Raw genomic sequence first — 16,568 nt, 5'->3', positions numbered from 1 at the left:
TGACATAATTTTCAGGAATTTTCCAAGCTGTTTAAAGGCACAGTCAACTTAGTGTATGCAAACTTCTGACCCACTGGAATTGTGACACAGTGAATTATAAYTGAAATAATCTGTCTGTAAAAAACTTTGTGTCATGCACAAAGTAGATGTCCTAACCGACTTGCCAAAACTATAGTTTATTTACAAGAAATTTGTGGAGTGGTTGAAAAACGAGTTTAAATGACTCCAGCCTAAGCGTATGTAAACTTCCGACTTCAACTGTGTATATATATATATATATTTAGAATAGTGTGTAGTTAGGTACACCACTGCATGGCAAAAAAAAGTTATTAACTACTGAAAACAGTACCAAGATTTGAATTTAGTTCAACTACCACCAAGCTACTGCAAAGTGGAATWAAATTACTAGTTGAACTACATGTAGTTCACTACTCCCCATCACTGGTCCTCTAATTGTTGAGGTATAAGCACTCTTCATACAATACCATTGCCTCCCTTTCTCCAGGTCAGGGTGGAGCAGGCACTGGAGCTGGTGGTGGTCTAGGAGGAGGAGGTCCATCAGCGGGAGCTGGTGCTGGGCTCAGCCAGGGAGTACCTGCATCTGGGATTGGAACCGGAAGACTGCCTGGTGGGGCTGGAGGGGAACCAGGAGGCGGTTACAGGCCTGGCGGTAGCTTCGGTCCTGGAGGTGGAGTTGGACCAGGTGGGGCCGGCTATGGACCAGGTGGGGCCGGCTATGGACCAGGTGGAGCTGGACCTGGTGGCTATGGACCAGGTAGTGCTGGAAGTTATGGAACGGGTGGAGGGGTTGGACCAGGTGGTGCTGGGGAAGGACATGGTGGAGCTGGCTATGGACCAGGTGGAGCCAGCTATGGACCAAGTGGAGGAGTTGGTGGAGTGCCTGGTGGTGGGCACAGACCCGGAGATGGTTTACCTGGTAGTGGTGCTGGTTACGGACCTGGTGCTGGTGTTGGAGGTACATTAAACCATTGGGTCAAAAAAATCGAATATGATTTGTCACATMCTTCGTAAACAGGTGTAGACTAACACTGAAATGCTTAATTACAGGCCCTTCAGAATAATGCAGAGAGAAAAACAGAAAAATAATAACACAAGGAATAAATACAAAATGAGTAACGATAACTTGGCTATATAGACGGGGTACCAATACCAAGTCAATGTGCAGGGGTACGAGGTAAATGAGGTAGATATATTTATTTACCTTTATTTCAACAGGGAAGTCATATTGATACTAAAGTCTCTTTTACAAATGAGCCCTGCACCATACAAATCAAGTGTATCAATAGGCAAGTATAAATAAACATAAATATACACATTAAATAGACATTCAGTCAATGAACCAGGTGAAGCTGGGGAAGGACAAGGAACAGGAGCTGGAGGCACAGCTATAAGTGATTCAGTATTCAGTGACTTTGCATCCCTTTGTATTCCTGTTCAGTGACAAGAATGCTCTGCAAAAGAGAAAACAGGATGTATATTTAATTCATAAATGTGCTCCTTTACAGGATATGATGCAAATGCCAAAGCTCGTAAATATGGTGAGTAAATCCAATATCCTTGTCTTTTGTAAAGTTGAAAGTTCCGTTTTGAAATATTTATTTGTATGCATACAGTACCATCTGGTATAATACTTTAATAGAGTGGAAAATCAATGTCTCCACTGACAGGTATGCTAAGTGGTGTCCTTGGGACCCCAGGAGGAGGACAGGCAGCCAGCATTGGAGGAGTACCAGGAGGGGGAGCAGGGACTGGAGTAGGCCAGGGTGGAGTGCCCGGATCTGGGCTTGGTGGTGGTGGAGGTGTCCCTGGTGGTTATGGTCCTGGCCGTGGAACCGGTGGTGGTTATGGACCAGGAGTGGGTGCTGGGACTGGACTTGGCCAGGGAGCAGGGCCTGGAGCTGGGCTTGGTGCTGGTGGAGTGCCTGGTGGTGGATACAGACCCGGAGTTGGTTTACCTGGTAGTGGTGCTGGTTACGGACCTGGTGCTGGAGGTACATTAAACCAGTGGGTCAAAAAATCGAATATGATTTGTCACATGCTTCGTAAACAAGTGTAGGCTAACAATGAAATGCTTCATTACAGGCCCTTCCCAATAATGCAGAGAGAAAAACAGAAAAATAATAGAAAAAATAATAACACAAGGAATAAATACACAATGAGTAACAATAACTTGTCTATATACACGGGGTACGAGGTAAATGAGTTAGATATATTTATTTACCTTTATTTCAACAGGGAAGTCATATTGATACTAAAGTCTCTTTTACAAGTGAGCCCTGCACCATACAAAACAAGTGTATCAATAGGCAAGTATAGATTAACATAAATAAACACAATATACACATTAAAAACATATTAAGGTACAAAACACAATCAATTAAAACAAATGCATTCTTCYTTATAAAAATCCTCTGACAGTTGTCTGAATTGCCCTAGGAACACAGAAGCATCCAATCAAAGCGTATTTTGGAGATTATTCCAAACAAGGAAATGAAAGGCTGATTTACCTAACTCTGTAGACACCAAAGGAGACTTCAGAGTTATTTAACCCTGTGAACGGGTTTGATAACTTGAAGTTTTAATTCTTAACAGTAAAGGCAGGTAAGTTGGAAGCTTGTGGAGCAGGGCTTTATAAACAAAAGAGCGTAATGATGTGATCTACTGTACGTGACTTTAACCTTTAACAGTCCAGCCAACCTTTGGTAAAGAATGCAGTGATTAGTAATAAAACTGTCTCCTGTGATAAAACGAAGGGTGCATCAAGGGGTTTAAGAGTAGTGGCAGCTGCACTTTGATAAATAGTATCACCATAATCAAGAACAGGTTGACTGCACAATCTGCTTCCTACTGACTAGAGAGAGGCAAGATCTGTTTCTGTAGAAAAAGCTCACTTTTAATCTTAGCTTCTTAACGAGCTCATTCATATGTTTTTTTTAATGTTAAATCATTGTCAATCGACACACCAAGGTATTTGTATGCAGGGACTTGTTTGATTTATAGAACCATCCGATAATGAGTGAAGATGTAATCCAGCAGAGACAATCTTACGAGAACTTGAAAACAGCATGTATTTAGTTTTGCCCGTATTAAGCTCAAGTTTTAAAATCAGTAAGGGCTTCCTGTATAGCTACAAAATCGAACTGTAGCCTTGTCACAGCCAGGTCAGCAGTCGGGGAAATTGCGTACATAGTAGTATATTCAGCATATTGATGAAATGTTACATTTTTTACAGATTGACCAATAGCATTCATAAAAATTGTGAAAAGAACAGCTCCTGGTAGCTACTTCTGCAGAACACCTTTATGTTCAAGAAATTTGGATCAATCAAGATGGCCTGAGTTCTGTCACTGAGTTAATCATGAAACCATGAGCAGGCATCAGAGCCCAGGTCAATCTAGGAGAACTTGTTCAATAAAATAGCATGATCAACAGTATCAAAAGCTTTTGACAGGTCCACAAACAAAGCAGCACATTTGATTTTAGTGTCTAAAGCATTGACAATATCATTAACAACTAATGTGCCTGCTGTGATAGTGCAGTGCCCTGGCCTAAATCCAGATTGATTTATATTCCAAATACCATTCTCAGATATAAGAGTGAAGTTGAATATTTACCAAATATTTGAAAATCTTAGCTAGACGTGGAAGCCTGGAGATGGGACGATAATTATCAAGTTCACTACTTTCCCTGCCTTATGGAGTGGCAGCACATAAGCTGTTTTTCTAACTTTTGGAATAGTTCCTGATAACAATGTTGGATTTATATGTACATACAGTGGCTTGCGAGGGTATTCACCACCATTGGCATTTTTCCTATTTTGTTGCCTTACAACCTGGAATTAAAATAGATTTTTTGGGGGGGGGGTTGTATAATTTAATTTACACAACATGCCTACGACTTTGAAGATACTAAATCTTTTTTATTATGAAACAAACAAGAAATAAGACAAAAAAACAAAACTTGCGCTTGCATAACTATTCACCCCCCTAAGTCAATACTTTGTAGAGCCACCTTTTGCAGGAATTACAGCTGCAAGTCTCTTGAGGTATGTCTCTATAAGCTTGGCACATCTAGTCACTGGGATTTTTGCCCATTCTTCAAGGCAAAACTGCTCCAGCTTCTTCAAATTGGATGGGTTCTGCTGGTGTACAGCAATCTTTAAGTCATACCACAGATTCTCAATTGGATTGAGGTCTGGGCTTTGACTAGGCCATTCCAAGACATTTAAATGTTTCCCCTCAAACCACTTGAGCATTGCTTTAGCTGTAGGCTTAGGGTCATTGTCCAGCTGGAAGGTGAACCTCCGTCCCAGTCTCAAATCTCTGGAAGACTGAAACAGGTTTCCCTGTATTTAGCGCCATCCATCATTCCTTCAATTCTGACCAGTTTCCCAGTCCCTGTGGACGAAAATGCTGCCACCACCATGCTTCACTGTGGGGATGGTGTTCTTGGGGTGATGAGAGGTGTTGGGTTTGAGCCAGACATAACGTTTTCCTTGATGGCCAAAAAGCTCAATTTTAGTCTCATCTGACCAGAGCACCTGCTTCCATATGCTTGGGGAGTCTCCCACATGCCTTTTAGCGAACATCAAATGTGTTTGCTTATTTTTTTCTTTAAGCAATGTTTTTTTTCTGGCCACTCTTCCGTAAAGCTCAGTTCTGTGGAGTATACGGCTTAAAGTGGTCCTATTGACAGATTCTCCAATCTCCGCTGTGGAGCTTTGCAGCTCCTTCCGGGTTATCTTTGGTCTCTTTGTTGCCTCTCTGATTAATGCCCTCCTTGCCTGGTCTGTGAGTTTTGGTGGGTGGCCCTCTCTTGGCAGGTTTGTTGTGGTGCCATATTCTTTCCATTTTTTAATAATGGATTTAATGTTCCTCTCTGGGTTGTTCAAAGTTTCAGATATTTTTTTATAACCCAACCCTGATCTGTACTTCTCCACAACTTTTGTTTGGCGAGCTCCTTGGTCTTCATGGTGCGTCTTGCTTATTGGTGTTGCAGACTCTGGGGCCTTTTAGAACAGGTGTATATATACTGATATCATGTGACACTTAGATTGCAGACAGGTGGACTTTATTTAACTAATTATGTGACTTCTGAAGGTAATTGGTTGCACAAGATCTTATTTAGGGGCTTCATAGAAATACATATGCACGCACCACTTTTCAGTTGTTTATTTTTTTGAAACAAGTCATTTTTTCACTTCACCAATTTGGAATATTTTGTGTATGTCCATTACATGAAATCCAAATATAAATCCATTAAAATACAGGTTGTAATGCAACAAAATAAGAAAAACACCAAGGGGGATGAATACTTTTGCAAGGCACTGTATAGGTAGAGGTAAAGTGACTAGGCAACAGGATAGATAATAAGCAGCAGCAGCAGCTGCAGTGTATGTGATGAGAGTTAGTGCAAAAAGGGTCAATGCAGATAGTCTGGATAGCTAATTGGTTAACTATTTAGCAGTCTTTTGGCTAGAAGCTGTTCAGAGTCCTGTTGGTTCCAGACTTGGTGCATCGGTACCGCTTGTCGTGCGTTAGCAGAGAGAACAGTCTATGACTTGGGTAGCTGGAGTCTTCAACCATTTTTAGGGCCTTCCTCTGACACTGACTGGTATAGGACCAACGAAGTGTCTCCCATCATTAAATGTCTCCCATCATGTGCTCTGTCTCACAGGATATCCTGCTGGGGCTAAGTCTCTGAAATACGGTAATCCTTATTTTCTCTTTGTGGAGAGTATTTATGTTAAAATCCTTGAAACAAAACAGTATGGCTGCCATATTTATGTTGTCTAACCCTAACCCCTGACCCCTCCTGTGTTGTCCTGCCAGGTCCAGGAGGAGGTGGAGGAGCTCCGGGTGGAGGCCTTGGTGGGAGATTCGGTGCCCCAGGAGGAGGTCTGCCAGGAGGAGGCTACGGACCAGGGGCAGGAGGCGCCTTAGGAGCAGGGGAAGCAGGGGCAGGAGGAAGAGTGCCTGGGGGTGGATACGGGACCGGAGCTGGGCCTGGTGCTGGGTATGGAGCAGGAACAGGGCCTGGAGCTGGGTACGGTCAGGGAGCAGGAGGAGTCCCTGGGGCCGGATATGGACCTGGAAGAGGTTAGTCAACAGCAGAGCCAGGGGTTCCCTAGGACAGGTTGGGATATAGGGGCTATTTACAAAGCAGCGTTCCTTGTTAGTTGAGATTATGTTCTCAATGATTTACCTGGTTAAATAAAGGCAACTAATAATAGTTGGACTTGGGGGAATTATTTGATTGGGAATCCTTGTTGTGTATTCCAGTGAAAACATTGTTTGTTGGGCTTCAAGCTTCCTACATAATGGCATTGGTTGGGCAGTTTTTTTCTGTTGGTTTTGAGTTCAACATTCTGTAGTGAAAAGGGTCGCTATGATTCTACAGGATATGGAGCCGGATCAAAAGCTGCTAAATATGGACGAGGTGCTGGTGGGGCCGGTGGGGTCCTTGGAGGAGGAGCTGGACAAGGATGTGAGTTTATTTGTCTTGTCAGTCTGGTCGTACGTTGTCCAAGGAAACCAATATGGTATTTTGTAATTTGGGTGAACTATCCCTTTAAGGGAATATAAAGTTGAATCGATGTCCAGAAAATGTCTAACTTTAATCTGGGGATTACCTCTTACTTCCTTAGTCGGAGGGGTACCAGGTGGCTATGGACCAGGTGAGAAAATATTGCCTATTATTTAGCACCAATATCGACTTTTCCTCTCAAAGCTACTTATTGCACTACCACAATTTAAGTAGCAACTGAAAAGTGTACATATAATCACACTGCAACACCACATTCCAGCAAAACAGATGATACAATATCGTCACATCCAAATATTAACACACTCTGTATACAAAGGTGGCTATGGAGCCGGACCAGGTGGCTATGGAGCCGGACCAGGTGGCTATGGAGCCGGACCAGGTGGCTTTGGAGCCGGACCAGGTGGCTATGGACCCGGGGGCGGAGCAGGATCAGGAAGGGTGCCAGGTGGGCTTCCAGGAGGGTACAGGGGTTCTCCCTGGGGGAAAAGGGGTAAGTGTGAGGAGAGCTGAGAGGGTGGAGAGGATATAGATGGGTTAGTTTGGGTCATTTCACTGACCTTTACTTTACATAGAAGACAAGTTGGTAAGTACATGAAATGTACTTTATAAGTACAGAGAAAGACCAATGGGTAAGTGTATTGTATCAGTATGTTCTGATGTCTGACACTGGTCTCTGTGTGTTTGGTTGGGATCTGCAGGCTACGGTACTGGATCTGGATTTAAGGCAGACAAATACGGTGAGAATGGGTTTTGTTTTCCAGAATACTGCACTGTTGCATTCAAGTGAAGCTGTTCCCCATTACCCCTACTCTACCTTGCTGCTGCATTTCCCATCATCTCTCTCAGATGGAAAGATGCAGACATATGAACTGCCTTTGTTTATTTTTCTAGGACCAGGTGGGGCAGGAGGGGCCCTTGGTGCTGGGGCAGCTGGAGGTGCAGGGGCTGGGACAGGAACAGGGGCTGGGACCGGAGCTGGGACAGGTGCTGGAGGTACGGTCAAGTTGGTACTGTTAGGGATAGAGTCTAGGAAGGGGCAGAGTTAATGGTTTATCTGTTTTGCAGGTGTGCCTAGTGGAGCTGGAGGCAAACCTGATAAATACGATGAGGGTCTATCCTTCGTTATCCGGTCTGATGATGACGAGGAGGAGGATGATGATGACTTATTTCTATTGTTACTTAGGAGGTGCAGGACCTACACCTGGCCCTGGCACAGGAGCAGGAGGAGATGGCACTGTGACAGGAGCAGGAGGAGACAGGACAGGCGCAGGAGGAGCAGGCACAGGAGCAGGAGGAGATGGCAATGTGACAGGAGCAGGAGGAGACAGGACAGGCGCAGGAGGAGCAGGCACAGGAGCAGGAGGTAGGGTACATAATCTGAGTTATAGGTCAAAGTTTGAGTTAACTTAATTTCAAATCTTTATGGGTCAAAGTTTGAGTCGACTTAATTTCAATTCATTTCAACTGAATAATCCTGTTTGAACTGGTTCTGGCATCTATTCATCTCTCTTTACCTGCTGCATGCCCTTACAGAAAATAATATTTTCACTAAACTGTTGTGCCAAATTTGCGACGACGTGAACATCTGGCAAACAATTCTGGGAAACTTGTGGAGAACACTGTTTGTTGCAAGTTTGTTTCAAACTCATTCTGAATATGCAAATTAGATGAGATTTATGATGACTTCACATTGAAATGTCTTATTTACATAAAACCAACCACACATAGCTTTAAATGAACTTGTTTCTCATAGAGTAAACTAAACAACATGTATCCAATGTCTTAACATATACAAATAAATCCAATCAAATTCTTATCTATCCTACAATTAAAACATAATGCCAAGTGTTACAATATTAACCTTGAAATCATCAGCATGCTAATGAAGAAAAGAGCAAAGACTGAATATTTCCCAAATACATTGTTTATTTAATGCTTTCACATAGCTACAACATTTACATGAGAGAAATGTGAACACTGTAGGGATGTTAAACTTAGGACAGTATATAACTGAGCGATAAGTTTTCAACCAATGTGTTTAAAAGAGAATAAACACAATTTAAACAATTAAAACAAAATCAAACCCAGGTCAGAACTATTGCCTTTTTAAGTGAACTTTGGAGTCCTTCATCCAAAGCTTGTTGAATGCATGCACTGGAACAATCAGAGAACACAAAACAAAATTAAGATAGAAAACAAGTACCTAAAACATTTCATATTTTGACATCTTAATAAGAGGTAGACTCACCAGCTAATGGGTGGGTTAGGCTTTGGAAAAACTGGTTGAGCTGTAACAAAGTTGCCTTGATGTTGCTTTCCTTCTAACTGAAACAGATATTCTAAATATTTTTCAGCAAGGAAACAATGTTTCTGCCTTGTATAAATTCTATATAGACAAACGATGTAGCTAGCATAAAGTGGGACTTAGGCCTACTAAATCTTAAATGTGTGGCTAAATCGTTCCTAGAGAGCCACAGTATACAAGCTTTTTCTCCAGCCAAGCCTCAACACAATTGATTCAAACTAATGAACGTTGTGATGAAGAGCCAGTTGTCTACTAGCTGTCTCTTATTCCTGATTTGGGTGTATAAGGCTTGTGTGGAAGAAAAGCAACATAAAATTGAGTTATGCCTAATATAGCTATTTATATTATTTTTCCAAAATTAATTATATCTCAGTTACATCAAGGAAGTCTTGACCTGGTGCACACATATTTCGCTTTCCTCCGTTTGAAAGCTTCAATCTGTCTTTTTGCCTGGTAACTGATTGCTTCTAGAAAGAGAGAGAGAGAGAGAGCTCCTAGTTTAAAGCAACGAAAGATCTAATTGTTACAAAGAATGAATGTATAGGCGTTTGAGAACAATACATGCATTTTCTTACCTTATCAAGCTTGAAGACAATACACATATTTATCAATAAAAAAAAGTCTTACTGTACCACAAAAATCTTTCCAGGGTGTTGATGCATCCCCCTCCCAATGCAGCCTCTTCCAACACCATGGGTAGGGAAAGGGGATCCAACCCGCAAAAGAGTAGTTTTGTTTAGATGTCAACTCATATAGTTGCTACCTTAGTTGTTGTGCTAGCTAATAAACATGCTAACGTTACTGAACAGTGACGCTACCATATTGGTATTTAAAGACAGCAACGTCTTCATCTAAAAATATGTCTTTAAGATATCAATCGAATCATTAGTTAGCTAGTTATAATAGCCAACTTTAGCTAGCTAAGCGCTAGCCGTTAGCTAGCTACCCAGTAACAAAATGTGTTTCACTCTATACCATAAAAACATGACAATGCTAACCAGGCATCAAATACCTAACGAGTTTTAGGTTTATTAGGACAATTTATTAACAAGTTATCAGGCACAACTTTGGTAGAAAGCTAGTTCACTAGGTTTCCAATTCCAATATATTTTTCTTCTATGGTTCTAAATATGATTGCCACAAGTTTCTGGCAGAAAAAAACCTCTGAACTGTTTGCCATTAAACATTTGCATATTTCTAGCAAAAAAAGTTGGCACACTATTTACAGTGAACAAAAATATACACGTAAATGTAAATTATTGGTCCAATGTTTCATCAGCAGAAATTTAATAGATCCCAGAAATTTTCCAGAAGCACAAAAAGCTTATTTCTTTCAGATGTTGTGCACAAATTTGTTTACATCCCTGTTAGTGAGCATTTCTCATTTGCCAAGATAATCCATCCATCTGACAGGTGTGGCATATCAAGCAGCTGATTAAACACCATGATTATTACACAGTGGGTTAACTGCCTCAGGGGCAGAATGACAGATTTGACCTTGTCAGCTCGGGGATTTGATCTTGCAACCTTTCGGTTACTAGCCCAACGCTCTAACCACTAGGCTACCTGCCTCCCCAAAGAGAGACAAGGAAAAAAAAAAAGTAGTCATTCAAAAATAATGCACACAGAGCGAGTCCATAACGAAGGGGTTAAATACAATTGTTTCAAGACATTTCAGCTTTTCATTTTTAATTAATTTGTAAAAATGTAGAAAACAAACAAATCAATTTAATCCATTTTAAATTCAGACTGTAACAACAAAATTTGGAAAAAGTAAAGATGTCTGAACTTTCTGAAGGCACTATATTAGGGCTTGAAAGCTACCTTCCTGTAGGTTTTCATTTCAACCCCAGTTGTAACTAACCGGATTCAGTTGATCAAACTGCTAATTATTAGAATCAGGTGCGCTAAATTAGGGTTGGGGAGAGAACCTACAGTTTATAGTGCACTACCTTTGCCCATGGCCCACAGAGCTCTGGTCAAAAGTAGTGCTATGTAGGGAATAGGGTACCATTTGGGATGTTGCCTAGGTTTATGTGGACAGAGGTAACAGTATTGGAGGTACTCTGGATGGTGCCTCCGTGGAATTTAGATATTTACATTTGGTCTGTTGGAGCAGGTTTTCATTAACAGTTACAGTAAATGCATGGTTACACATGCCATAACTTTGCAATGGATGTTTAAATAATATCTAGGATGTCCAATATAAACACTTTTCTCCCTTTTTTGTTTGCTATGTCACACTGGGAATGTCACTGCATGTGTCATTCGTTCCATTAATATTTGAAACATTCCCAGTTTTCATAGTACAGGTAACTGCCAAAACAATGGAAACACTTGAGTAAATGAGGGATGCAACGTATATTGAAAGCAAGTATGTGGTTCCACACAGGTGTGGTTCTTGAATCAGTTCAGCAATGAGCATCCCATCATGTATAAAAATGCTGGGTAGGTTATTATTTTGGCTACCAAAGCTATACCCCCATAGGATGACAAATCCCCCATTCACAGGGCATGAGTAGTCACTAAACGATTTGATGAGCATCAAAACAATGTAAACCATATGCCATGGCTGTCTCAGTCATCAGACCTCAACCCAATTAAACACTTATGGGAGATTCTAGAGTGGTGCCTGAGACAGAGTTTTCCAACACCATCAACACCATAGTGTTGAATCCCTCCAATAGAGTTCCAGACACTTGTAGAATCTATGCCAAAGTGCATTGAAGCTGTTCTGGCCCAACGTCCTATTAATACGCTTTATGTTGGTGTTTCCTCTATTTTGGCTGTTACCTGTAGTTACTTTGTTCCACCAGGTGAGCCTGGTGGTGCCGGTGGGGTTCTAGAAGGATCTGGAAGTTCTGGTGGCCCAGGAGATGGTGGGTGTGGTGGGATAGGCCAAATCCTATTGCTAAAACCATTCTAACAATTTCTGGCCAACCAAGATTTAGCCATTGACTTCAGTGCAACAGTGGTTTTAGAGAAGAAGCATACTGTCTAAGGTGATGTTTTTGACATTATATAATTCTTATAACACCTTTATCATCTCATGACAGGTACCGGCCTCACAGCTGGAGGAGGGGTGGGAGACACAGGAATCCCTATCATTGGAGGAAAACCAGGTATTTCTGATAACTACCCGATCAAACATCCCTAGTCCCAGTCTTGGGCTTTAGTTGTATGTGTGAACACATGCATTTCTGTTTAACAGATAAATCGGAGCTCGGAGGGACAACAATCCCAGGTGTGTTCATCTGATCTTTTAGAGAGAATGTAATAGGTCTCTACTGCATCTGTTAACGAGCACTGTTTGTGTTAAAGTTACCTTTGCTTCATCCCCAACATCACTGCATCCTCTCTGCAATCTCATTGGCAGTGATGTGTGTGCAAAGTACCAATAGTTGGTTTTTGTCTGGCTTCATGTGCACACATGATACCATAATACTTTGTGTGCTTTCCGCACCCTATTCCCACCATAGTTCACTACTTTTGACCAGGCACTACTTTGACCAGAGCCCTTGTCAAAAGTATCGCACTATATGGGGAATAGGGAGCAATTTGGCACGCATCCCTTTTGTCTTCTACAGCATATTGCAAGGACCATAGTCATTGTTCTCTTGTTGTCTCTTTTGGCAACAGGCATCGCTATTATCATTAGTGACACAGCCCCTGATTCACCCAGTAAGGCAATATGCATCTAGCTCTCAACCCTTTTCATGCTAACTTTTATCACTATTATGTAACAGATGTACAGTACATAGTATTGTTTCACTTATAAAATGTATGTTTCCATTTGGTTCCGTAGGTGGAGTTGCAGTGCCAGAAAGTAAGTGATTTAAGAATCTGACGTTATCTATACGTATGATATGCTAATCCTGAATTCAATAAGGTGTGGTTTCATTGGCCAACATCTGAAATTCTTGTGTCTTATACAGCTGCGGCTGGTGTTGTTCAACCCAGTGGTGAGTATGTGGTGCATTGATATTATCTTGATGTCTGTGTCACCATTACATGAAGTCTAATACTATCTTTCATGTCTTGTCTTATACAGCTGGGGCTGGAGTTGGTGAGTATCAGTTGTCTTTGTGTTAATTGTGATATCAATATACATATGTACTAACAGCCTTTTAATTATTGATATCTGTTGCATTCATATGTGACTTAAGGTATTATTTCTCTTTCTTTCTCTCTCTTTATTTGTCTCTCACTCCATCCGGCTTCCTCTCCCTCTCCCTCCCTCTCACTCTCTTGAGCTGCAGATGGGGTAGGAGTTCCCTCTGGAGGTGAGAAATAGAATAACCACATATTTGTAAACTTATACCTATTTCTTTCATTTCATTCTGCTATTAAGGTATCTACTTTACTCAATTATGACAATTTTGTACTTTTTCCACCACTGTGTGTGTGTCTGTATATTGATATCTTTGGACATGATGCTCGTCTAACATACTGTCTAATATACAAAGAGAAAAGGTGGAGTTTTAACTAGCGTTGCTAAATAAGTCTGTTTGATCCAGTCGAATTGGCTGTTTGAAACTGAATGTAGATTATTTGTCTTTCTACAACACTCAGAAGACATGGGAGGAGCATGAAAGTACCTCCAGAGTGATGACCTCATTGACAACAGGTTCATCTCTTTCAACCTTTGGTCTCTTCATCAGGTTCTGCTGGTTCTGATTCCACTGGTTCTAGTTCTGGTTCTGCTGGTTCTGGGTCAGGTTTATCTGGTGATGCGATTAGTGTGGGGTTTGGTTCTGGTACTGGTGTTGGTGCGGGTATTGGTGTCGGGTGGCGATGGTGGTATTGGTTTGGGTATCGGTTCTGGTGGTAAAGATGGAGGTGAATGAAGGCTCTGTGCCTTGACAGGCCAGTACTGTATGTGACTGGAACCTGGTCATAATTTGCCATGATATTGTCATTAGCATATGACTGGACATTGACATAACATGTCAGTCCAGTACAGAATGTGACTGGAGCTTACCATAGCATTCTCGAGGCCCAGCTACAGGTATGTTGCGAACTGAGCTTACCAATAGACATTTCATGCCGCAGTACAGTATGTGACTGGAGCTTGTCATAACATGCCAGGCCAGTACAGTATGTGACTGAAGCTAACCATAACATGTCAGTCCAGTACAGTATGTGACTCGGAGCTTACCATAAAACATGAGTCAGTCCAGTACAGTATGTGACTGGAGCTACCATAGCATTTCAGGCCAGTACAGGTATGTGACTGGAGCTTACCATAGCACTTCAGGCCAGTACAGTATGTGACTGGAGCTAACCATAACATGTCAGTCCAGTACAGTATGTGACTGGAGCTTACCATAACATGTCAGTACAGTATGTGACTGGAGCTGTCATAACATGCAGGCCATACAAGTATGTACCTAGGAGCTACCGATAACATGTGCAGCTACAGTATGTGACTGGAGCTTACATAGCATTTCAGGCCAGTACAAGTATGTGACTGGAGCTTACCATAGCATTTCAGGCCAGTACAGTATGTGACTGGGAGCTTATCACATAGCAGCATTCAGGCCAGTACGAGTATGTGTACTGGAGCTAACCATAACATGTCAGTCCAGTACGTATGTGATGGAGCTTACCATAACATGTCAAGTGCCGAGTATGTTACTGGAGCTTGTCACAACACGCCAGGCCAGTACAAATGTAGTGAAACTGGAGCTCTGCAACACATAACATGCCAGGCCAGTACAGTATTGTGAACTGGAGCTAACCATAACATGTCAGTCCACTACAGTATGTGCACTGAACGTGAGTGCTTAGGCATACTTAAAGCATGCCAGCCCAGTACAGGATGTACTGGAGCCTTAAACCATAACTATGTCAGTCCCGGAGTACAGTATGGGACTGGAGGCTAGACCCCATAGACATGTTTTCTGCCCAATGATCACAGAGCGAATATGCCGAATTGGGGAGCTTACTCATAAACATTCTCTCAGGCCAGTACAGTAGTGACTGGAGCAACGATACCAATCATAGCATGTCTCTCAGCCTTACAGTATGACTGGAGCTTTACCATAACATGTTCAAGTGTGCAGTATGTACGGGAGCTTTGTCATAACACGCAGGGCCAGTAAGTAGTGACTGAGTTGCTATCAACATGCCAGGCCAGTACATGTAGTGTGACGTGGAGCAACCATAACATGTCAGTTCCCTACAGTATGTGTACTGGAGCCTTGTCATAACACGCAGGACAGTACAGTAGTGACTGGAGCTAACCATAACATGTCAGTCCAGTACAGTATGTGACTGGAGCTTGTCATAACATGCCAGGCCAGTACAGTAGTGACTGGAGCTTACATAACATGTCAGTCCAGTACAGTATGTGACTGGAGCTTGTCATAACATGCCAGGCCAGTACAGTAGTGACTGGGGCTAACCATAACATGTCAGTCCAGTGCAGTATGTGACATTGATATAGGTATGCCTGAACTGGGCGGAATTCGCCACTAATAGCTTCAAGAAGGAAACAAGCTGCTTGGTTCGCTGATGGTCTGCTTGTTTGCACAGTTTTACTACTACTACTACTAATAATAATACATTGCCAGTGCAAAGATAAGCCCTTTTATAATCAAAGATTTCTGCTTACATAATTAATAATTCATTTTCCAGATGCTCATCATTGTTCAAGATAAGAGTTAAAAGTGATGTCCAACACTTAGTCCAGGACTTTAACATGGTGATTGTTGTGATCTAACCCTGCCTGGTCTAGGGCTAATGCAGGTACAATTTCTGGATGATTCTATTACTGCATGGCTGTCTCAGCCATTTGGAATTGTAAAACCAAAATACTTTGCGCTTGCACCCGAAAACTAATCAACAATCTGATTACCCATGACAAATAAGAGCGTACTGTATCTAACTTGCTTTAAGCAGTTGTGTTATTTTTTAAACAAATTAAACAATAACAATGTACCTGTACAACGTAACCACCAATACTTATTAACATATATTAGAAACAAATTAATCCTAGTATATACAGTGGGGAGAACAAGTATTTGATACACTGCCGATTTTGCAGGTTTTCCTCCTACTTACAAAGCATGTAGAGGTCAGTAATTTTTATCATAGGTACACTTCAACTGTGAGAGACGGAATCTAAAACAAAAATCCAGAAAATCACATTGTATGATTTTTAAGTAATTAATTAGCATTTTATTGCATGACATAAGTATTTGATACATCAGAAAAGCAGAACTTAATATTTGGTACAGAAWCSTTTGTTTGCAATTACAGAGATCATACGTTTCCTGTAGTRRTTGACCAGGTTTGCYCACACTGCAGCAGGGATTTTGGCCCACTCCTCCATACAGACCTTCTCCAGATCCTTCAGGTTTCGGGGCTGTCGCTGGGCAATACGGACTTTCAGCTGCCTCCAAAGATTTTCTATTGGGTTCAGGTCTGGAGACTGGCTAGGCCACTCCAGGACCTTGAGATACTTCTTACGGAGCCACTCCTTAGTTGCCCTGGCTGTGTGTTTCGGGTCGTTGTCATACTGGAAGACCCAGCCACGACCCATCATCAATGCTCTTACTGAGGGAAGGAGGTTGTTGGCTAAGATCTCGCAATACATGGCCCCATCCATCCTCCCCTCAATACGGTGCAGTCGTCCTGTCCCCTTTGCAGAAAAGCATCCCCAAAGAATGATGTTTCCACCTCCATGCTTCAC

General features: G+C 41.9%; 1 protein-coding gene across 1 annotated transcript in view; it reads left to right on the top strand.

The window, feature by feature from the left end:
- Positions 1 to 16,568, top strand: part of elnb (elastin b) — a 57,022-nt gene that overhangs the window by 21,692 nt on the left and 18,762 nt on the right. Inside the window, exons 18-35 of the mRNA XM_023968626.2 lie at positions 506 to 976; positions 1,527 to 1,559; positions 1,689 to 2,012; positions 5,698 to 5,730; positions 5,853 to 6,119; positions 6,421 to 6,507; positions 6,668 to 6,697; positions 6,884 to 7,057; positions 7,266 to 7,304; positions 7,459 to 7,560; positions 7,751 to 7,930; positions 11,689 to 11,751; positions 11,929 to 11,994; positions 12,084 to 12,116; positions 12,678 to 12,698; positions 12,808 to 12,834; positions 12,924 to 12,938; positions 13,132 to 13,155. Coding sequence (XP_023824394.1) covers positions 506 to 976; positions 1,527 to 1,559; positions 1,689 to 2,012; positions 5,698 to 5,730; positions 5,853 to 6,119; positions 6,421 to 6,507; positions 6,668 to 6,697; positions 6,884 to 7,057; positions 7,266 to 7,304; positions 7,459 to 7,560; positions 7,751 to 7,930; positions 11,689 to 11,751; positions 11,929 to 11,994; positions 12,084 to 12,116; positions 12,678 to 12,698; positions 12,808 to 12,834; positions 12,924 to 12,938; positions 13,132 to 13,155 — 1,989 coding nt within the window. The remainder of the gene's footprint in view (positions 1 to 505; positions 977 to 1,526; positions 1,560 to 1,688; positions 2,013 to 5,697; positions 5,731 to 5,852; positions 6,120 to 6,420; positions 6,508 to 6,667; positions 6,698 to 6,883; positions 7,058 to 7,265; positions 7,305 to 7,458; positions 7,561 to 7,750; positions 7,931 to 11,688; positions 11,752 to 11,928; positions 11,995 to 12,083; positions 12,117 to 12,677; positions 12,699 to 12,807; positions 12,835 to 12,923; positions 12,939 to 13,131; positions 13,156 to 16,568) is intronic.

Source organism: Salvelinus sp. IW2-2015, linkage group LG23 (assembly GCF_002910315.2).
Source record: "Salvelinus sp. IW2-2015 linkage group LG23, ASM291031v2, whole genome shotgun sequence".
NCBI classification, from domain to species: Eukaryota; Metazoa; Chordata; class Actinopteri; order Salmoniformes; family Salmonidae; genus Salvelinus; species Salvelinus sp. IW2-2015.
Note: the sequence above shows the minus strand (reverse complement) of the source record. Positions and strands in the feature narration are given on the sequence as shown.